Here is a 19,616-nt window from a genome sequence, read left to right as displayed (position 1 = left end):
GTAAACGCGCTGCTATTCAGCAAGATTTGCTGAAGAGAGTTGTGGGTTTGAATCCCACCGGTAGAGGATCGTTCCGGGTTGGAAATTTTATAGAATTCCCAGTACCATTGCATCTGCCACACGATTTACACATGCTAATGGTCATTCGGCAGAGTAAGCTTTCTGTTAATAACTGTGGAAGTGCTTATAAGAACTTCAATCTGAGAATCAGGCTTTGTCCCAGTTGTGGTCAAATAGTCAAATCGGAAGTCACAGTAATTAATTCACTTAAGACAATCCAATTAAAATGTTATAACTCAAAATGGGTTAATATTTTCACACAAGTTTGTTCAGAAAAATTGTAACCAATATGTTGAAAGTTCACTGTGTGGTATTTATTGCTTTTGAACAATCAACACACTTAAAAAAAATACGGATTGCGGTGAAATTTCACCGTAATCTCAACAGCTGAAGCTTCGGTGAAAAATCACCGAACAATTTGTAAAATCTTTGAACGAAATCATAAAGAAAAACAAGAAAATGGCTCAGACCGGGCATCGAACTCCCGACCTACTGATCAGGAAGTAGGCTTGCTACCACCTGAGACGAGACTCGCGAAGACGGTCTTCTTTTTCTGTGATTGCTGAGTTTTTTTCTTATTCCACTTTGTGCATACCAATTATGCGCATGCGCGTACCAATTATGCGCATGCGCATACCAATTATGCGCATGCTGTTCAAATCCTCACATGAACCTCTCAGCAAAAAATGATTAAGTTTGCATCACATCGAATCATAAATAGCCATTTGAGTGAAATTTCATGCCAGCAAACGTAGCAGACATTAGAAATAATTAATCTTCTGCTTAGATTTATCAGCAACTTTGGAAAAAACTGCTCCTCCGACTGAGGTTTTTAATAACAGTTTACTTTGAACACAATACTTTTCACTTTTTCAGCCATAAAAACGGTGGGCTGCATTTGACGTTTCGTGAGAGGGGAATCTGGGCGAGTCTCTCTCAGGCTACCACTAAGCCAGCTTTCACTGCATGTTAGTGGTGTGAAAAAACTGAAATAAAAGGAAGCTCATGCCTGCCAGACCGATTGTCACACGATTTCACAGAAGTTCGGTGAAAATAATGCTTTTACCGAACTGTTCGTTAGTATTTCACAGGGTTACAGTAAAATTGTTTGTTTCACGGATTTTTTCCGGTTCAATTACGGTGATTTATTTCACAGGATACTGCGATTTATTTTAAGTGTGAAAGCTTTACTGGAAGTATTGAATATTCCACTGAGGTCGAATTGATCTACCACTCAAAGATTCTAGTATGATTGGCTGACATCTGCTAGGATACGCATAAATATCTTTAAAATCTTTTCCAAACGCTTCCTAGCAATCTTACTCCACTAATTTGACTTGGGGTCTAAGTTTGAATACCAATAGTTTCACCGAAACCAACCGAACCCATATGGGATATAATATATACTCATCATTAGAAATCATCATACTGGAAACTCGTGAATCAAGAATCCTAGTCTAGTAATTATATGATGGCTATGGTTGTAATAATCTCAAGATCCCCACAGAAGGTACCTCAAAGTTCGTTAAACACAGGCGGTGGCAAAGACGGAAAACAAACAAGCAACATAGTATACTATATGTCCGAAAGGTTCTTATTCATACCAGCACGTAGCAAACTCTGTGGACCGTGTTTTTAGTAGATGCAAAGTTGAACGTTTTTCTTAGAGGAAATCTTAGAAGAAAATTATACAGAATTTCCGTTCAAGCCGTATTCGACAGAACCATTCCAAACATCGCATACCCTTACTCCAGAAGCAAATGGGCTCAAGTTCGATATCACACCGCGTTGGCGCCGGCGCACTGCTCGGTGAAAACTCGTACTTGAGTTTCGCAGAGTGTGGACGGGCTATCAGTTGATAGCAATTTGGCAGTGAACTAAACAAAGCCAAACCAAGGCTGCACTGGTCCAGTTTACTTTAGATTTCAAATGGATGCACACCTACGGCGGCTTTGGGTGTAACAACCCAGCGAAGAAGTTTACGCTTTCCTTTGCTCCGTTGTGAAAACAATTTCCACTGTAATATCCTTATGCAAGAGTCGATTTAATCGTATTAGCAATCCAGCTGTTAAAGCATACAGACCACGAAGAATTGTTCTAACAAGTGCGAGAAGGCTCGAGTTCTGTTCTTTGGTGAAGTGTTGTGTTGAAGCCAGAAACGATGTTCTACCTGCAGATGTTTTTGATGGGATTTGGCGTGTATGCCACGTTCCTTTGGGCATACAATACGTTCCTGGAGTCATTGTTGGGCATCGTGTGGGGAACCATAAAAGGGTGGTTCAGTAATAAACCACTGACCGAGAAATATGGACCGTGGGCAGGTATGTAAAGATCTCTTAATTGTATAAATGTTGACATAAATCGATCCATCATTCGGGTGATAATGTTTTCCTGTTTGCGATAAATCATTTGAATGTGTGCGTGTGTATTGGCGATGGTGTTTTGTGAGTGCAAAAATAAGAATGTTGAATTCTCATATTCAAATTAATACAACCATATTGTTACAACCAACAGGGGAAAGGGTTAATCATATCTGTAATTAATTACCATTTTCAAGATGAACTTCAATTCATTGATTAGAGCACATTTTTTGACAAAAAAAAAATCATTCTCATCTGAACTGCAAATGAGAGGGTGCTCATGTTTCATATTCACGTTTCCATTAAATAATAAACTCAATTTGTCTATTCGATCCACGAGTAAATAACAATTGTAATTAGAATAAGAGTATCTATGTTCCTACAAAATACTTGAAAATTTGTTTGAAGATTTTGAAGACATATCTCACCGTGAAAACATATCTAAAGTGATGCAAATTTTGCAACATACTAGAGTGATGCAAATTTTGAAGTTTTGGCTCCCGAAGTTTGAAATGATTCAGAAGAAATTTGACTGTGCACAAACCATTTAAAGTTATATGAAGATTACTATGAAAAACGCCAACGTTTTGTGTTCAGCCCTCTATCTCTTCGCCATAATATTTTATGGAAAAATGAACACACTCTACTTGTGTAAAATCCCTTCAGATACAACTTTACTGAAGACCGCATTTTGATTGGACGTCAAGATAAATTTCTATTCATAATCATAATCTGGGTTTGCATTTTGCATGCTTAACCAACTGCTCGGCAGGCAACAGTGGTGCTCCTGGCGGGTAGAATAGATCAAAGTAATCCAGGCTACTATGTTCTAAAGCAAAAGAACAGTGTTGCTCAGAAGGTATTTGAATGATCATATCAGCATGATTTAGACTTTGTTATCAACAATAACAAATTATCCTTAAGTTCCATCAAAATGTGGTCTTCGGCAAAGTTGCAGCTGGGAAGATTTCACATGAGTAGAGTTTGTTCACTTTTCCATACATTTTTATTACGGAGAATTAAAGGACTGAATACAAAAGATTTCCTTTTTCCACAGTCATTTCCATATAAACTTCAAATGGCGTCAGCACAACCAAATTTCTTCTAAATCACTTCAAATTTTGGGAGAATGATTTTCATAATAATTTGCAACGTTTAAGCATAGGGGAGCAAAAATTTCAAAATTTGCATCAGTCTAGTGGATACCATTTGCATGCTATATCTTTTCATTTTATCAATGAAATGTTAACATCAAAATAACTATTGATTTATTTTTCATATGTAAATTATAAAATTTAGAGCTGTTAGGATTGAGAATCGCTTCATGGGATATTTGAAATGTAACAGTGATATGATCAAAATCAAAATCAGCGAGAGTAACCAGTTGGCTACAAAGATGACTAGAGTCGATTGAGACCAAATCAATCGTAGAAGGATTTCTAAAAGAGGAAAAACAAGTAGTGCTCATCAAATAAGATTCTGCCGTTGAAATTATTTTGTGAAATATTTCATGAGCGATGTTTGGTATTAAAGTCACCATGAACAAATTTTTTTGACTTATAGCGAATCAATTTTTGCTAGTCAGTTCAGAGAAAAAAAATGGCAAATTAGCAAATTAGCATTGAAAAGGCAAATTGGTAGCTACGAAAGTATATTTGAAACACCCAAAGATTCAAAACTTCAAATGACAAATGACTTCAAAGTTTTTAATGACGAAAAAAAGTGAATCCATTAGAGAAACGTAATCCAATAACAATTTTATTAGTAAACCTACACCAACTTGGACTGCTCCAGTAGGGTGGGGCCTGTTTCCCAAAATCTTCCGTAGTCAAAATTTACAAAGTGGACAATGATCATCGGTCTCCAAAATAGCATGCTACAATAAAATGAGAATTTTTGGTGAAGGTTTAAAGGTGACGCAAAGGGCGTAAATGCAGTTTCCTCGATTTTAGTGACTCAACATAAAATGTATATGCTTTTCAGCTTGTTTTGATGATTGGGTCCTAAAGGAAAAAAAATTACCACAAAATTGCGATATATCCACTTCTGTAGGAGATATTTGATGATACATTTTCTACGAATGCGACTTTTGGACCTTGGATAGGTAACGCTGACTGACTAGTGTTAACTCGAATTGAATAGTTTAAGAGGACTCACATGTTCGTAGAATTATATATAGAGCCAAAAAGAGAGAGAGAGTAAGATGAAATAACATAAAATAATGTAATGTGGGGATGGTTGAGGGAGGGCGTATCTGGTATTATAATAAGTTTAAATGAAGAAACTTTACAACATCTGGGTTTTACTCGTGGTAAAATAAGTTCCTGCAGAAAATTATTATTATATTAATTGTTTTGCGTCCAATATCCTTTAGGAATATTTTGAGCAAATGTTATTCAACACTTCAAAAATAAGTTTCATTATTATTCTCCTGGTAGATATATACTAATGCACGTCCATACATAAACGCATATATACAATGACTACCCAAGTTACCATGCTGCTCAAGCAGCAGTTGCATTTAAACAGTGCGTAAAAAACTAGAATTACTGTTAGCAAAGTTAGAAAGAATCTCATAAATGTCGAACATTAACTTCCAACCTACAACTTCAAACTCTACTGGGGCCCTTCATCACTTTAAACCAATTTTAACTGTTTTTATACACTCCCGTGCAAAAGTTTGGATTCACCCCCTTAAAAACATGCAAACGTATTCTGTCCATATCTCTGTGATTACGCGTCCAATTGAAACTCTCTAAGCCGCATTCGAAAGGCAAAAAGTTAAAGTCGAATACACTATTTCTATCGCACTTCTTCCGAAGCTATGTTAAACGTATATTAATTGCAGAATTTATAGAAATCGTGATTTTTTTTGTTATGGATGTACCTGCCTTATAAAGATAAAACTTGTTTCACAACTATGACACATTTTTTTTTGTCAATAACACTAAAAGCGAAATTGATGGAGGAAATTCGATTGAATGCTATAAAATTTAATTTGTATTCGACTTGCTTGTTTTGATTTTACTTCAAATAATATGATCACACCCCATACGTGAAATTGAGGTATTTTCACGGTACCTCAGTTTGTTCTAATACAATACTAGTATCGCCCTCCCACCTATTTAACCCGCCCCACCTTCTGTGTTATTTCTTCTGTCTCTCGTTTTTGTTTGCTCTTTGTCCCATTCTACAGACATGATAGTCCTCTTCATATACTCATTCGGGTTAACACAAGTCAATCAGCGTTACCTATCCAAGGGCCAAAAATCGCATTTGTATAAGATGTATCATCAAATATCACCTAAATGAGTGGAGATATCGCAATTGTGAGGTAATTTTTTGCCTTTATGGGTCCTAAAATCATCAAAACAAGTTGAAAAGCATATCATTTTTTTTCTGAGTCACGAGTCATCGAGGAAACTACACTTACGCCCTATGTGCCACCTCTAAACCTTCACCAAAAATTCTAATTTTTTCACAGGATATTATTTTGAGATCGATGATCATTTTCCACTTTGTAAATTTTGGCTACGGAAGATTTTGGGAAATAATCCCCACCCTACTGCTCCAGCCACTGGTGGTTTTGAACATTGCATCAATCATTAGATTCAATTGTACAGTTAAAAAAATCAAAATCTGAGGGAGACATATTACTGGAAGTTGCTACATCTTCTGATAATATTACGTTGGGATTTTCGGTTGGTAAAAGTTACCTGCGTCGGCATAAGCAATTGGAACGGTTAACCGTAGGAAGAAAAGGGGAGGTACTGAAGTAACCTGAAACAACTTTCGTATAGAAGTTATTCGGGAATTTCCCTACAAATTAAAAAATCGTACGGTTACCTGACGAAAAAAAATAGTTTGTGAACGAGCATGATTATAATTTACTTGATGGTATGATTATTAAGTTAACGATCGTTAACTGAGAAATGAGAATTGTTGTAATGATTCTGTCTGGGGAATTTCGACTACGAAAAAAGTTGCCGCTCATTTGCCTGGTACGAGCCTCAAAGATTGACTAGCATGAAGGGCAATCCCAATAGTTAGACCTATGGTTGTCCCCGCAATTTGCGCATACACATATTTTGGTATCTTACTTTACATGACAAACGTCATTAGCGTAAGAAGAACCTTCGCAAATCATGCATTCAGCATCCATGCGGCAATGTTTAGTACCATGAACCCACTTTTGGCACCGACTGCATTGAGTGATGTTCTGCAAATTTTCTTTAGGTTTCTGGGAACGTTCCCATTTCACACGGACATCGAACATAAGTCTAGCTTTTTCTAAAGCTTTAATATTATTTAGATCTTTTTTAAATTGAATTTGATAATATTCCTGAGAAAGTCTTTTTCGATGAATGCCAGATTGGGCTCTCCTTTCATAATGATTACTTAGACTGGTAAAAATCCACGTAAATAATTTATTCCAATTCAGGTGACTTAAGGTCACTTGAGAGACCTTTCAAGACGACTATGAGCAGACGTTTTGTCGTGATGAGTAAACAAACGGGCTTTTTCTTTTCAAGATGTTTGAGAAGAAGTTCGCGATCTGCGAGAGTTTCTGGCATAACGCGACAGTCTCTTCTATTTGCGATTTGGTAAAAAATCTTGATTCCCCTAATGGAGTTTAAGATCTGCTGACTGAATCTTCCAAATTTGGATCAACTGACCACTATTGGCGGCACTCCTTAATGAGCTTGAGCTTGATTGGCCGCCCGTGGTTGGTAGTCTAGTATTACCAGATCAGCTACACTTATACAAAAATCCAACCAGATGACTGCTTGGGATTAACCGACACCCTCAGTGTATAAGCGCTGGTGATCGTCTATTTTTAGGCAATAATGGCGCCTGCCTTATCAGATTGCTGACCAATGAGGGAAATGGGGAGACATTGGTGGTGCATTAGTCTGGCTGCCACAGCTGACTGGATATACCCCTGCATCTACGCCAGTTCATACGGGAAGATGTAGGGGTGGTAAATTTATGGCAGAGATACTTGCTGTTTGGTTGGTATCAGGCGTAAGGAAAGGCGTGCTATAATGGTGGAAGAATAGAAGCTTAGGGAAACGTTTCTTATTGCCTCTAGTTCTAGCAAATGATATGAACTATCATAGATCAACTGTGATATATTAAGAGTGAAAGATACAACTATACGAGGAAAGGGACGGGCCTGGGATTGAATTCACGACCTTCTTCTGATAAAGCAAGTGGTAGCCATTGGACCACCAACCCCCAATTTCGCTTAAAATCATACTCAAAGATTATCTGTCTTGATGAGCGGTAGCTTCAACTGATGCTGGATAACTGTAAACTAGTATAGTGGTGAGTATCAGATAACAGGATCTGCACTTTGGTAATCTGCACAGTGAAATTATTATTAGTGAGAACCTTGTCACTTCATAAATTCAACTGTAATTACATCTTTCATTCACTGTTCAAAATACATCTGTCCCATAAGGTTAGTATTTAATTGAGATAATCGTTTTTCATCTAAATCGTTCAGATCCATGGGCTTTGGCACGTTCATTTCATCATCCTGCTTATTCATTGAAGCATCAAACCGTGTGAATATATGTTAGTATAATGATAAAAGTGTAAGAATTAGAACATGTGTGTATTTTGTTCACCCAGTTATCACTGGAGCAACCGATGGTATCGGCAAGAGGTACGCAGAAATTCTGGCTAGCAAAGGCATGAACATTATGCTACTTTCACGAAGTGAACCCAAACTGATGAAAGTAGCCCACGAAATCAACGAAAGTTACAATGTTCAAACCAGATGGGTTGCGGTTGATTTTTCCAAGGGTCCTGAAATCTACCAGATGATCAGAGAACAGGTCGAAGGACTGGATATTGGCATTCTTGGTGAGTACCGCCACAATGACTTCAAGATTTGAATTATAATCGATGTGCTCCATTTACTAGTGAACAACGTGGGATACTACCCTGAAGTTCGGAGTTTCGATCGCAACACTGAAGAAGAAATTGTCTCAACGATCAACATCAATATTTTGAGCACTACAATGATGTCGCGAATGGTGCTTCCTGGAATGAAGCAGCGAAGGCGCGGTATTATCGTCAACATATCCTCTATTGGTTGCTATCGACCGGCGGCTTTCCTGAACATGTACGCCTCTGCGAAGGCCTTCGTAACCAACTTCAGCTTGGCGTTGAACCATGAACTCCTGGGAAAGGGTGTCAAGTGTCAAGCGGTAGTCCCCGGCATGACGCACACCAACATGATCAAGCATTTGGAGAAAGATATACCGTGGTATGTCGGGGTCACGACCTCGGATGCATTGGCCAAGTTTGGTGTATTTTCCCTTGGAAAGACAGCTCATACGACAGGTGGTTGGAAGCACACCCTACAGGTATCAATGAGAATGTATTTATGAAAGAACTGCTTAAGAAGATCCACGTTAATTTTTCAGGTTTGTTGGCAGGACTTGGTTCCTTACACGCTCGGCATGGCTATCATCTCTTTCGTTACCAAGAAAGCAATTGGAAAATGAGATGAATCTACTACTACTGTTGAACACATGAAGTTTTGTTTATCTCGCTTATACAGGTTTTACGGGTAAAATCTTGTATAAGTTTTTGCAACGACGAGTTCGTTCACTTTTGAACAGCGGATGAGCTTAATTATTATTTATTGGACGTACTGTATTAGTTACTGTGATACTCATCTGTAATGCAATTCTTCGAAAGTTTCAAGGAAACTGTTTAATTGATAAATGTGGAGTTAAAGTAATGTTTAAAGTAGTTGTTTTAATGAGGTGTGCATATAATTAAATGAATGATGAAAGAAAAATCCAAGGTTCCCACTGAGACAGAATCTGCTCTTCAGCTTAATGTTCAATGAACACTTCCACAGGTTTTACTAACAAATTTCTTTGCCTAGTTTCTAGCATTATATAGTGTGGAACGTCAGCAGGCTTAGGAAAGTCAAGGAAATTTCTTAGACCTTCAGCTTGGCTTTGCCAGACGCCAAAGCGGATGTTACCACTAAACTATGGGAGGACATCATATGAAAACTTTTTATATTTCATTCACCACAGCAACTTCGATATGTGATTTTTTTAAATGGAAAATTGTTTATCTAGCATGAGTCCTACATAGATACTTGACTTCAACTGAATAATTTCCTTGTGTAGCTTTTATCGAGATAATATAGTTAATAAAGGGCTTCAAATATAGTGCTTTGCTTTATGTGGCAATATTATAAGTTAAAGTTTGAAAACATTAGGAGGAGTCTTTCGTTTCCAAACTCTTAAAAATCTTCTACAGACGACGCTTTGTTATTTTGCGAAGAACCCTGTGTCTTTTGTAAACAAAAATTTGTGTTATCTCTGAGGTAACTCAGAAAAGTCAGGTACTGTACAATATTAAACGAAGAACACCAATGCATACAAGAAGTGTATCAGATAAGGAGTTCTGACAATAAGCACGAGCTGCACGTTACACGTAAAAGTTTATGAATAAAGGTGTTAAGTTTTTAAAAATATTCACTTATAGAAAAAAGCAATCGGATTGGACGATAGTTAGCGGTATCGGAAAGATTTTTGTCCGGGTTTACAATTGGTACAACCTTGTTGAATATGTCAACCAAGAACGATAAGTCCAAAGCTCCATCATCGCATGAGGCTTTAAAATTTGTTATTCATTTATTCCAAATAGTCAAAAACGTTCCTATGATTGAGAATGATTTCGAAATTCTGAGCAACGCTGCATACTATCTAAGTTGGTTTAGCTTTCTCGCTATAAGTTAATAATATTTTATCATTACGCGTTGTAAAAATGGATAAATTATTAGTGAAATTATAAAATAAATCCACAATATTTTGTTTTTCTCTCTTAACACTTCAGTCGTCACGCTGTTGTATTTTGTTTAACACTGTTGAAAAAACCTCGCTTTTCGTTCACAACAGTAGCGGTGTGGTTCTGACGGTTGCAAACCGCGCGACGACTGGAAGGGTAATGGTGGAATCAGCTTTTAGACAATTAAAAAAATAAATAAAAAAAAAAATCCATTAGGTCTAATTGTCAGCTTTTTTTTCAAAACTTTTGTCCTGAATTCAGAAAAACTTTTTGTAGTTTATTTGTGCAGATCCTCCCATATAATTTTCACAGCAGGTCACGAGAACATTGAAAATGACTTCACCTCACGTTTTCAACACGGATCAGCAGTTCAATATCGTCTCCTATAATAATAGATTCAAATCAAAATTGATACCGTCGTGCGGGGTGACATTGGGCCACATTTTCTACAGCAAACTAAAACCAGAATCATGAAAACAATGTGGCAAGTTTCAAGAATACGTTATGAATAGTCACTGGATAGCCATGGATTAGTTTTTTGACACCCATATTGGCCATGAGATGCATCGAAAAGGGCGGTCAAAGTCACCCCCTAGGCCCAATGTTACCCCGCACGGCGGTATTTTTGAATTTCAATGGCTTCTACTTACACCCAAAAGTTGAAACCGTCATTATAGGCGTTTTCTGCGTCTATTGATGGCGGAAAAGTGTTCTTCTGAGCGACATGACGTTTTTGAGCGTCTATTGATAGGCAGATAATCCGGTCATTGAGTCGAGCAGTTTTTACGGTACAAATGGGGAAGTACAACTTGATATGCTTTTTCCACCACCCATACCAACAAGCAGGTTTAGTGCTGTGGTATAGTATTTGGTTTTCACGCTCATGACCATGGATCGATCCTGGTTGATGTCGCATGTGTATTTTTTTTTCATGTGCGTGCATCACCAACACATGTATTAAAATATAAAACTTCCACACATATGCCTCTTTTAAGTGCATGTATTGGAAGTATGGAGATACGCAAAAAACCGAGAGGGTGCAAACCGGATTCAAACCATAATCATCGGATTGACTAGCACACTGTATATCTACTGCTGCAAACTAATTACTGAAATGAAGAGTAACCAAAGTCGATGTGGTTTTACGTTTCATATGCATGATTGCTCATGCTGTTGATAAACATGTGAACATGTGTTATACCCAGCAAAATAAAGATATACAGTCAAGTCTCCTTTAAAGCGTTAATCATCGTATGTTGAACAAGTTTAATGTATATTCATAATAATTTATCACCTACCAGAGTAGCCACATTCTCTATTGTAGAACTTACTTAAGGACTGTTCATTTTATAAAGTGGACACCTTGTACATGCTATATCTTTATAATATATCAATAGAATCGTAATCGGTTTTCTGTATACAGTATCGTTAGACTATTATATTATTGCACGATGGTGTTATAACAAAAAAGCCATCAAAATAATTATAATTCACACGAATAAGGAACAATGTTTAGAATGGTCAAAGATTGGTAGGTCTGGAGCCAAGTATAATAGTTGAGTATACCAAAACACAATTCGTTCATAAAAATTCGGATTTTTGGTATGTGAAAAATATTGTTTAAGTTTGAAGAGCATCTTTTCTAGGAAGTTTTTGTCGAAACTTCTTTGTTCTTCTTTGTAAGATCTTATATTTCCATATAAGAGGAAAATAATAGTATTACGATGCACAGAAAACCGATTATGATTTCATTGATAAACTAGCTAACCCAGCGTGGCTAGTCACGTTCCATAAGAATTTTCAAGCAAAAACCTCTTTCAAAGATTAATAATGTTTATGTTCAATTGCAAAATGATAACATGGACAGAGCAATTTCTCTGTTGATTAATATGCCATTGGTGTATGAATAATAAGCTGAGACACGCATGATATTTATGAACGCAAAATCGCCCAAATTTATGCACTAACCATACTCCATTGTTATAGTGCCGTTATTCTGATCTGAAATAATTACAGCCTTAAATGCTGTTGTGAAATATTTCAAAAGTTCCAGAAGCTTCTATAAATTAGAGAGAAGAATCTGACTGAAAATTGTAGAATATTCTATTGAATCCCGATTAACCAGTGCTACAATTTCTGTATAGATCTTTGTGCTGCGATGGCGATCGTCAACGATATACAACGAATCGAATTGTAATTAGGGGACTATCGACTAATGAATATATCGAGTCATCGAACAGGAATGCTTTGGAAAGCTCTTTTAGGGGACCATTATACTGCCCATAACTGCATATTTGTAACATTCGACAAAAGTAGGCATTGAGTAAATGGAGTACCAAGTGTGCATTTTATGGCAGTATGGGAGGACACTAAAATTTCTAAAAAATTACCAGGAACTCAAAAGTGCTTATTTGAGGCTGATATTTTGTACAACTCATATCGCATACTAGGTGAATTGTCAGAAAATAATTCTGATAGAAATTTCATTGCTATCACTTTACGAGGCCCATTTATAATCTCAATGTGACTGTTATGCAGTTATAATTACCAATGTGACAAAACAACTTGGTATTTTTTTCGGATTTTCTAAAACAATCTCACAGATTTCAGTAAGTTGATCGAAAGTATTTATCATTTGATGACTCTCCAAGGTATTAACTCCATTTTGTCAAAAATGTCGAATGTGACTGTTTTGCAGTTATGGGCAGTATAGTTACCATAAAAAAATATTTTTATTTTGCCTTCATAAGTCGATATCGAACTATGGAACATCGACTCAAGAAGGTTGTGTAAATAAAAAAAAACTAGAATATTCGGCCCACAATCATGTTTATCTTTCCTTTGCAAATATCTTATTTGTTTTTGAATCTTATATTGAAATGACGAAACCCGTAATGAATCACATTTTCAACTTGCATCGGAATTTAAGTGCGGTCGAACAGCATAAAGTTGGTTTGTTTACATTTTGATTACCGTCCAAGTTCATAAAACCGGAAAACTACAATGATAAAAAGATCGTGACTTTTATACGAATTAGGAAGGACAAAGCTCCGGAAAACTCTAGAACACCCTGTACAATAGCTGTTATAGTGCTCCACAATTTTCATGTTTGACGTTCGCTTAGTCGACAAAAATATCACAGGGGTTTTAGTTTTAACACTGGGGTTGTTGCTATCTGACATTTCGGAAGGGACACGGAAAACAAAATACACCCGAAATTTGAATTCAAATCAAGGAGTGTGACAAAATCTATAAAAACATGAAAAAATGTTTTTTGTACTTAAACAAATGAAAAACATTAAAAAATTGAGTAAACATGTGTTTTTGGCCTGAACGTAAGCGTTTGGCACTAAAATTGGGACAGGGCTTTAGGACCCTATTGTAATGTTGTTACATTCAAATGGACTTTTGCAGTGCTCTTAAATTGCTGTTGTATGCTGCTCAATGAAACCTTTCAAAGCGTTACTGACAGACAGAAAACTCTGGGATTTTATATACATGATAAAAAAGATATAGCATAAACAAGGTGTCCTCTTTATAAAATGAATAGTCTTTAAAACATGAAAACTCTGTGGAATCTTTTGCTGATGCTATTCAAAGAAAACAAGATCACGGTTCTACTTTCACATTGATAAAAAAATATCGATCCAATGCTGATGAATGCTACCCAGAATGAGCCGATTATAAGAAACCGTGCCCCATATATGGGATTAAATTTTAACCATGGTTTTAGTATAATAGTAAAAGAGTTTTCTATAGATGAATCGATCATTTTGACTCAAGAACAACTTCTGCAAATTGGCTATTAGTTTTTGCAAGCAATTTATTTTAAGAATTATTGCACCGATATGTTGATTTTAGAACAGAACGTTCAGTGGGGAGATTGTAGTAAACCGTTTGGAGAAGTCAAGAGAACATATATACTGATTTTTTTTATCATGAAAAATATGAAAACAAAATTTCATTTTTATATAACGCAATAATCTTTTTTTTATCATTTTTAATTTTGACTATCTATGAATTGTGATAAGAATTAGTTGTTCAGGACAAAATTTCAGAGACATTTTCGATAAGAAAGTTTTTCTAAGAACAACTTATGCTGTCCATAAAGGCCCATATTGAAAAAAGTAGGCACTGAGAAAATAGCGCTCAAACTTTGAAGTTTTTCTTTCATACAAATGTTTATAATTTTCTATTAGGGGCCGTCCATAAATAACGTAGCATTTTTCACTGATTTTTTACTCCCCCCTTCCCTCTCGTACCGTTTCGTCACAAATGCTGATACTTCCCCTTGGAAAATACGTAGCATATCAAGCACCCCCCCTTCTTCTTCTTCTTCTTCTTCTTGGCATTGACGTCCTCACTGGGACAGAGCCTGCTTCTCAGCTTAGTGTTCTTATGAGCACTCCCACAGTTATTAACTGAGAGCTTTCTATGCCAAAGTTGCCATTTTCGCATTCGTATATCGTGTGGCAGATACGATGATACTCTATGCCCAGGGAAGTCGAGAAAATTTCCAACCCGAAAGATCCTGGACCGACCGGGAATCGAACCCAGACACCTTCAGCATGGCTTTGCTTTGTAGCCGCGGACTCTAACCACTCGGCTAAGGAAGGCCCCCTCGTAAGTAATTTGGAAAACAGTTTCAAATAAACACAGTTCCTGTTACATAATTTTGGTATCTAGTTTCATATAGGGGCTCATTCATTTATTTCATAACGCTGAAATTGGCCATTTTGGACACCCACCCACCCTCTTGTAACGCTTTTTGTATGAATATTATTAAATTTTTGTATGGGTCGTAACATCGCGAGGACACCCACCCTAGCGTTATGAAATTTGTGAATGAGCCCTAGGCTAAATTGTATTACTTTTGCTGTTGTCACCAAGCCAAACAAGTTTACTATAGAAAATGTGAAATAAAAAATTGATTGGATTGATGAAGCTCGTTATTGTTGAGTTAGGGTACAATATATTTTTAGTTTATTTTTAGTTAGAACAAAAATTTCGTTATTAAAGGATTGTTTTTTTTTTTAAATGATTCTTTGTTAGGAAATAGATTTCAATGAAAATGAACAATACAATATATTAATTCGAAATGAATTATTATCCAAATTCAAATCCATTTGGCAATCAGTGGCCAGATATAGAAAAGATAACACTTGATATATTTGGAATGTTTTGAAAATTTTAGCAATTATTATACAAATTATTTATCTCTATTAATATTTCAGCTGAACTTCATTATCTTTCTTCATAATAAAATAAACCTACACAACCTATAATGAAACAGTTAAATAATAAAAAATTATCAAATTACCAAGTTATCAATAAAATTGAATGATAGGGAAATTTCGATATCACTCGAATCTGTTGTCCTCATTAATATTCAGGCTATTCCATCAAGAGCATTGATACATCAAAACAAATCGATGAGTTGATTGAGTGAGATCTCCTGCAACATTGAATGCATAATACACGGCATAAATATCTTGTTTCATGTAATATTTGCCGAAAAGAGCGTATTTTATTGTCTTGAAAACGGCTGACTTTATGACTTGTTAACAAATGAGAAAACAATGTACTCCAAGTAGTTAAAGCATTGATTTTTAATTTATTTATTAAACTTTGATTTTGCTTATTTATAAATTTATCAATTAAGACACGAATATAATATAATATTTACATAACCATTTAAAGCTTTGAAAAATCTGTTTGATTGCATTTATCAAGAAAATCTAAAATTTCTCAGATTTCTTTTCAATCTTGATGAATGTTTTGAAGCTGAATCATCATTTTATAAACCAAGTTTATAAGTCAAACAAAACAGAGGACAGAGCCTGCATCTCAGTGTTCTTATGAGCACTTCCACAGTTATTAACTGAAAGCTTACTGTACCAATGACCATTTTTGCTTGCGTATTTCGTGTGGCAGGAACGAAGATACTCTATGCTCTGGGAAGTCGAGAAAATTTCCAACCCGAAAAGATCCTCGACCGGTGGGATTCGAACCCACGACCCTCAGCTTGATCATGCTGAATAGCTCCGCGTTTACCGCTACGGCTATATGGGCCCCGTAAAGATCCCCCTGCCCCCTAAATAGCTACGTCATTTATGGATGACCCCTTACATTTCTTCCTGACATATTTAACACAACCGCATAGCTTACTAATTTTGCTTCTAATGATCAGCAAAAAATAATAAACTTGAACACAATTCACGTTTGCAGCTGAAATTTAAATTAAAAGTTCATATGGAGACTGGTATGCCTTTATTTTTCAATATGGGACTGCACCAACTTCATATTTTCCAATACATTTTCAAACAATGTGTGTTTATTTTTATATGCATAATAAAATGCAGATTAAAATAAGTTTTATTGCATTCATTCGATAACTGTCAAGCAATGATACATAGTTTTGACATCATGAATGCTCTAAAGCATGACTTTAAATCGACAATATGTTGAGCATTATTATTATAAGTAAATTTTCTGGGATGTAGAAAAAAAATTGTTCGGAAAAGATCTTCACGAGTTTTATATAGTTATGCGGCTTGGCAAACCTCTGAACGAACACCAACACCAAAAAATCCACGCGTTCACCATTATTTTGCGATTATGTTGTGCACATAAGTTTTTTGAGAATTATTATTTATGTATATCAATTCCAAAAATATGGAAAATCTGGCTGTGGTGTAAAATGTTGAGTGCGATAATTAAACCTTATTGTAATTTCTGTAAATTCCAGTTAGGTACTATTGCATCTTCTTTACAAAAAAAAAAATTAACGGTAAATGTAAATGACTGCTAATAATAGCGGTTTTAAATTAAAAAAAAGTTTGAAATTCCAATCCCCATATCTTTCTTAGGGGTCGTCCATAAACCACGTGAACATTTTTCCTGACTTTTCAGTCACTTCCTCCCCCCTCGTGCTTTTGTGTGGTTTTGACGAATAACCCCCCGCTCGCCCAATGATCATGTGTTTCATTTGTTCATGAATGAAACAGAAATTTGAAAAATGGGAGAAGAGATATTTATGAATTGGTTTGCTATTACTAAGCGAAATGTGAGATTATAGTGTGACAAACTTCTGCAAAAATCCCTAACAAAATTAGCTCAAAAAGATTTGTTTCTACTGCAGTGTTCCTTATTATTGTTTGAGGAATTAGTTTTCACTTAGAGATAATTTTGTATTAACATTACAGTACTAACATGTGGGGAACATTTTTTTTTTCAAATTTTGTCATAGTAATTTCCATAGAAATCTTAATCGTCTTCTAATCGTTGTTGGTAAAGAAGATATGAAATATTGAATTTTAAAACTTTTTTTTTTAATTTTGAACCATCCGACTGCTAATGAAACCTTTCAGGTTTAGTTGATGGTGGAATTTTCTTTGAAACACAAATGGGTGGACCGTGGTCTTTGGCTAGATACCCCCTCCCCGCTAAATGATAACATAGTTTATCAACGGCCTCTATTTTGATAAATAATTGTTAAAAGAATTACGGTAATCCAGTTTGCTGTATGCACACTTAGATGTGTGATTACAATATTACATCGTCAAATGAATCGAATCCCACAAACCCTGGGTTTCCTACTTCGAGGAGTCTCATACCGTCCCCAACCATGCGACTAATAGGAGACCAAAATGTAAATAAATGAAAAGTAAATCAATCAGCAAACGTCAACGATAAAATTCTGCTTATAAAGCGCCCGACTGTTATAGTCAAGTGTGTTTATTTGTTTCTCCCTAATATATTACCCAATCCAACACGCACGACATGAAATTCTATTTCCACTGCAAATGTATAAGTCATTGCCGATAATAAAGATATACAAACTTATAGATTTTGACTCTGGTATAAGTAAGAAATTCCCGCAGCACCGCGTTGGTACTTTAAATATATTTATAGAACATATCATCTCACCCCTTCTCGCACTTGGCTGTCCAACGGGTGTTGTATTTTGCTCCTCTTGCAGGTTGTCCTCCGTGACAAGATGGTTCCATGTTGTGTGATGTAGGAAACTCCAAACATGAGAATTTGTGATAGGCGAGTAGTGTGGGTTTATGTTTATGGATCCGAAGGCTGCGGTTTCGAATCCAGATACTGATATTATTTTTTTGTTTTTCATATTTTGGTGTCTAAGGCAAATTTCTTGTGGCTTATGGGGTAGCTAACAAGGGAAGGTCACGATGTGTTACACGGGGTTTTCAACCGGACTATTTTTGTTGGATTCAACATGTCGAAATATGTGAAACCCCAAAGCCTTTCGGGTGAAGAGCCAGCGAGATGTACAGTCATCTCTCCCTTACTCGATATTGAAGGGACCATCGAGTTAGGGAGGTATCGAGTTACAGAACACAAAAGCAGTGCATCTGCATTCCAAGGGACCATCGAGTTAGCCATGAAAACCAAATTTTACTATGGTTCTCTAACTCGATATCGAGATACGGAATATCGAGTAAGGGAGAGTTAACTGTAGTACAGGGGATAGGCAAAATGATTGAGATAGGCAAAATTTGGCCAAATTCAAATGCTTATAACTTTATGAAAAATGGATGAAATTGGATGCATCTGGAAGCAGTCGACGGCAAATTTGGTCCAGTTTTAGGAACTTCCTTGGCCATGCATATTGGCCACTGGACACCGGAGATGTTCCGGATTTTCTAAGGTCATGTCCAAACGTCATTTTTTCTGTCGCTTGTATTTTTGTGCGGTGTAAAGTTAGATAGATGTTTGCAATTTTCCTTGAAACTAGAACTAATAGGAAGTTGAATGCCACCGGACGCATTAAAATTGGTTGGAAATCTTCAGAAATATGACCATTTCCGTAAAACTGGTTCCGGAAAGCATGGTCAGTCATGTTTGTATTTCCAATCATGTAAATATTATCCGGAGCTATATCCAAGTGGACATCAACCTTAAAAATGATGTTTCCTGCAGCGTATTCAGAACCATTAGATGCACAGACCACTCTATAGAACGTTCCAGGTGCCCTGGGGGAAGTGGTCAATTAGGAACATATCTGGAACCATATCAATATGGGCATCAAACTTCATGATTTTCAAAGGTTATGCTTTCCGAAGCATTTCCAGCACCACCGGCTGCCATGACCACTTTATAGTAGATTCCAGGTGCCCCGGGGATGTGGCCAATTCAAAACATGCCCGATAACACATCAATATGGGCAAAAACATCAAGATTTTTGAAGGTGATGCTAATAGAAGTATTTACAGCGCAACTTATTTATATGACCACAGTATAGTAGGTTCCATGGGCCCTGGGGGATGAGGTCATGTTTCGAGTTGGCCACATCTCTAGGAGCCCCTGGAATATACTATAGAGTGATTATTATATCTTGTGGTTCTG

General features: G+C 36.3%; 1 protein-coding gene across 2 annotated transcripts in view; it reads left to right on the top strand.

Moving 5' to 3' along the window:
* Nucleotides 1–1,863: 1,863 nt before the first annotated feature.
* Nucleotides 1,864–19,616, top strand: part of LOC5566902 (inactive hydroxysteroid dehydrogenase-like protein 1) — a 29,444-nt gene continuing 11,691 nt past the window's right edge. The window contains exons 1-4 of one of the 2 annotated variants that reach the window (XM_001651222.2): nt 1,873–2,381; nt 8,058–8,291; nt 8,352–8,797; nt 8,858–9,177. In XM_001651222.2, coding sequence (XP_001651272.2) covers nt 2,222–2,381; nt 8,058–8,291; nt 8,352–8,797; nt 8,858–8,938 — 921 coding nt within the window. In that variant the 5' untranslated portion in view covers nt 1,873–2,221 and the 3' untranslated portion in view covers nt 8,939–9,177. Of the gene's footprint in view, nt 2,382–8,057; nt 8,292–8,351; nt 8,798–8,857; nt 9,178–19,616 lie in introns of those variants that run through there. The other variant, XM_001651223.2, reaches the window with a different exon arrangement.

This window comes from Aedes aegypti, chromosome 3 (genome assembly GCF_002204515.2).
Source record: "Aedes aegypti strain LVP_AGWG chromosome 3, AaegL5.0 Primary Assembly, whole genome shotgun sequence".
NCBI lineage: Eukaryota > Metazoa > Arthropoda > Insecta > Diptera > Culicidae > Aedes > Aedes aegypti.
The sequence above is the reverse complement of the archived record's forward strand: the minus strand, read 5'-3'. Positions and strand labels throughout refer to the sequence as shown.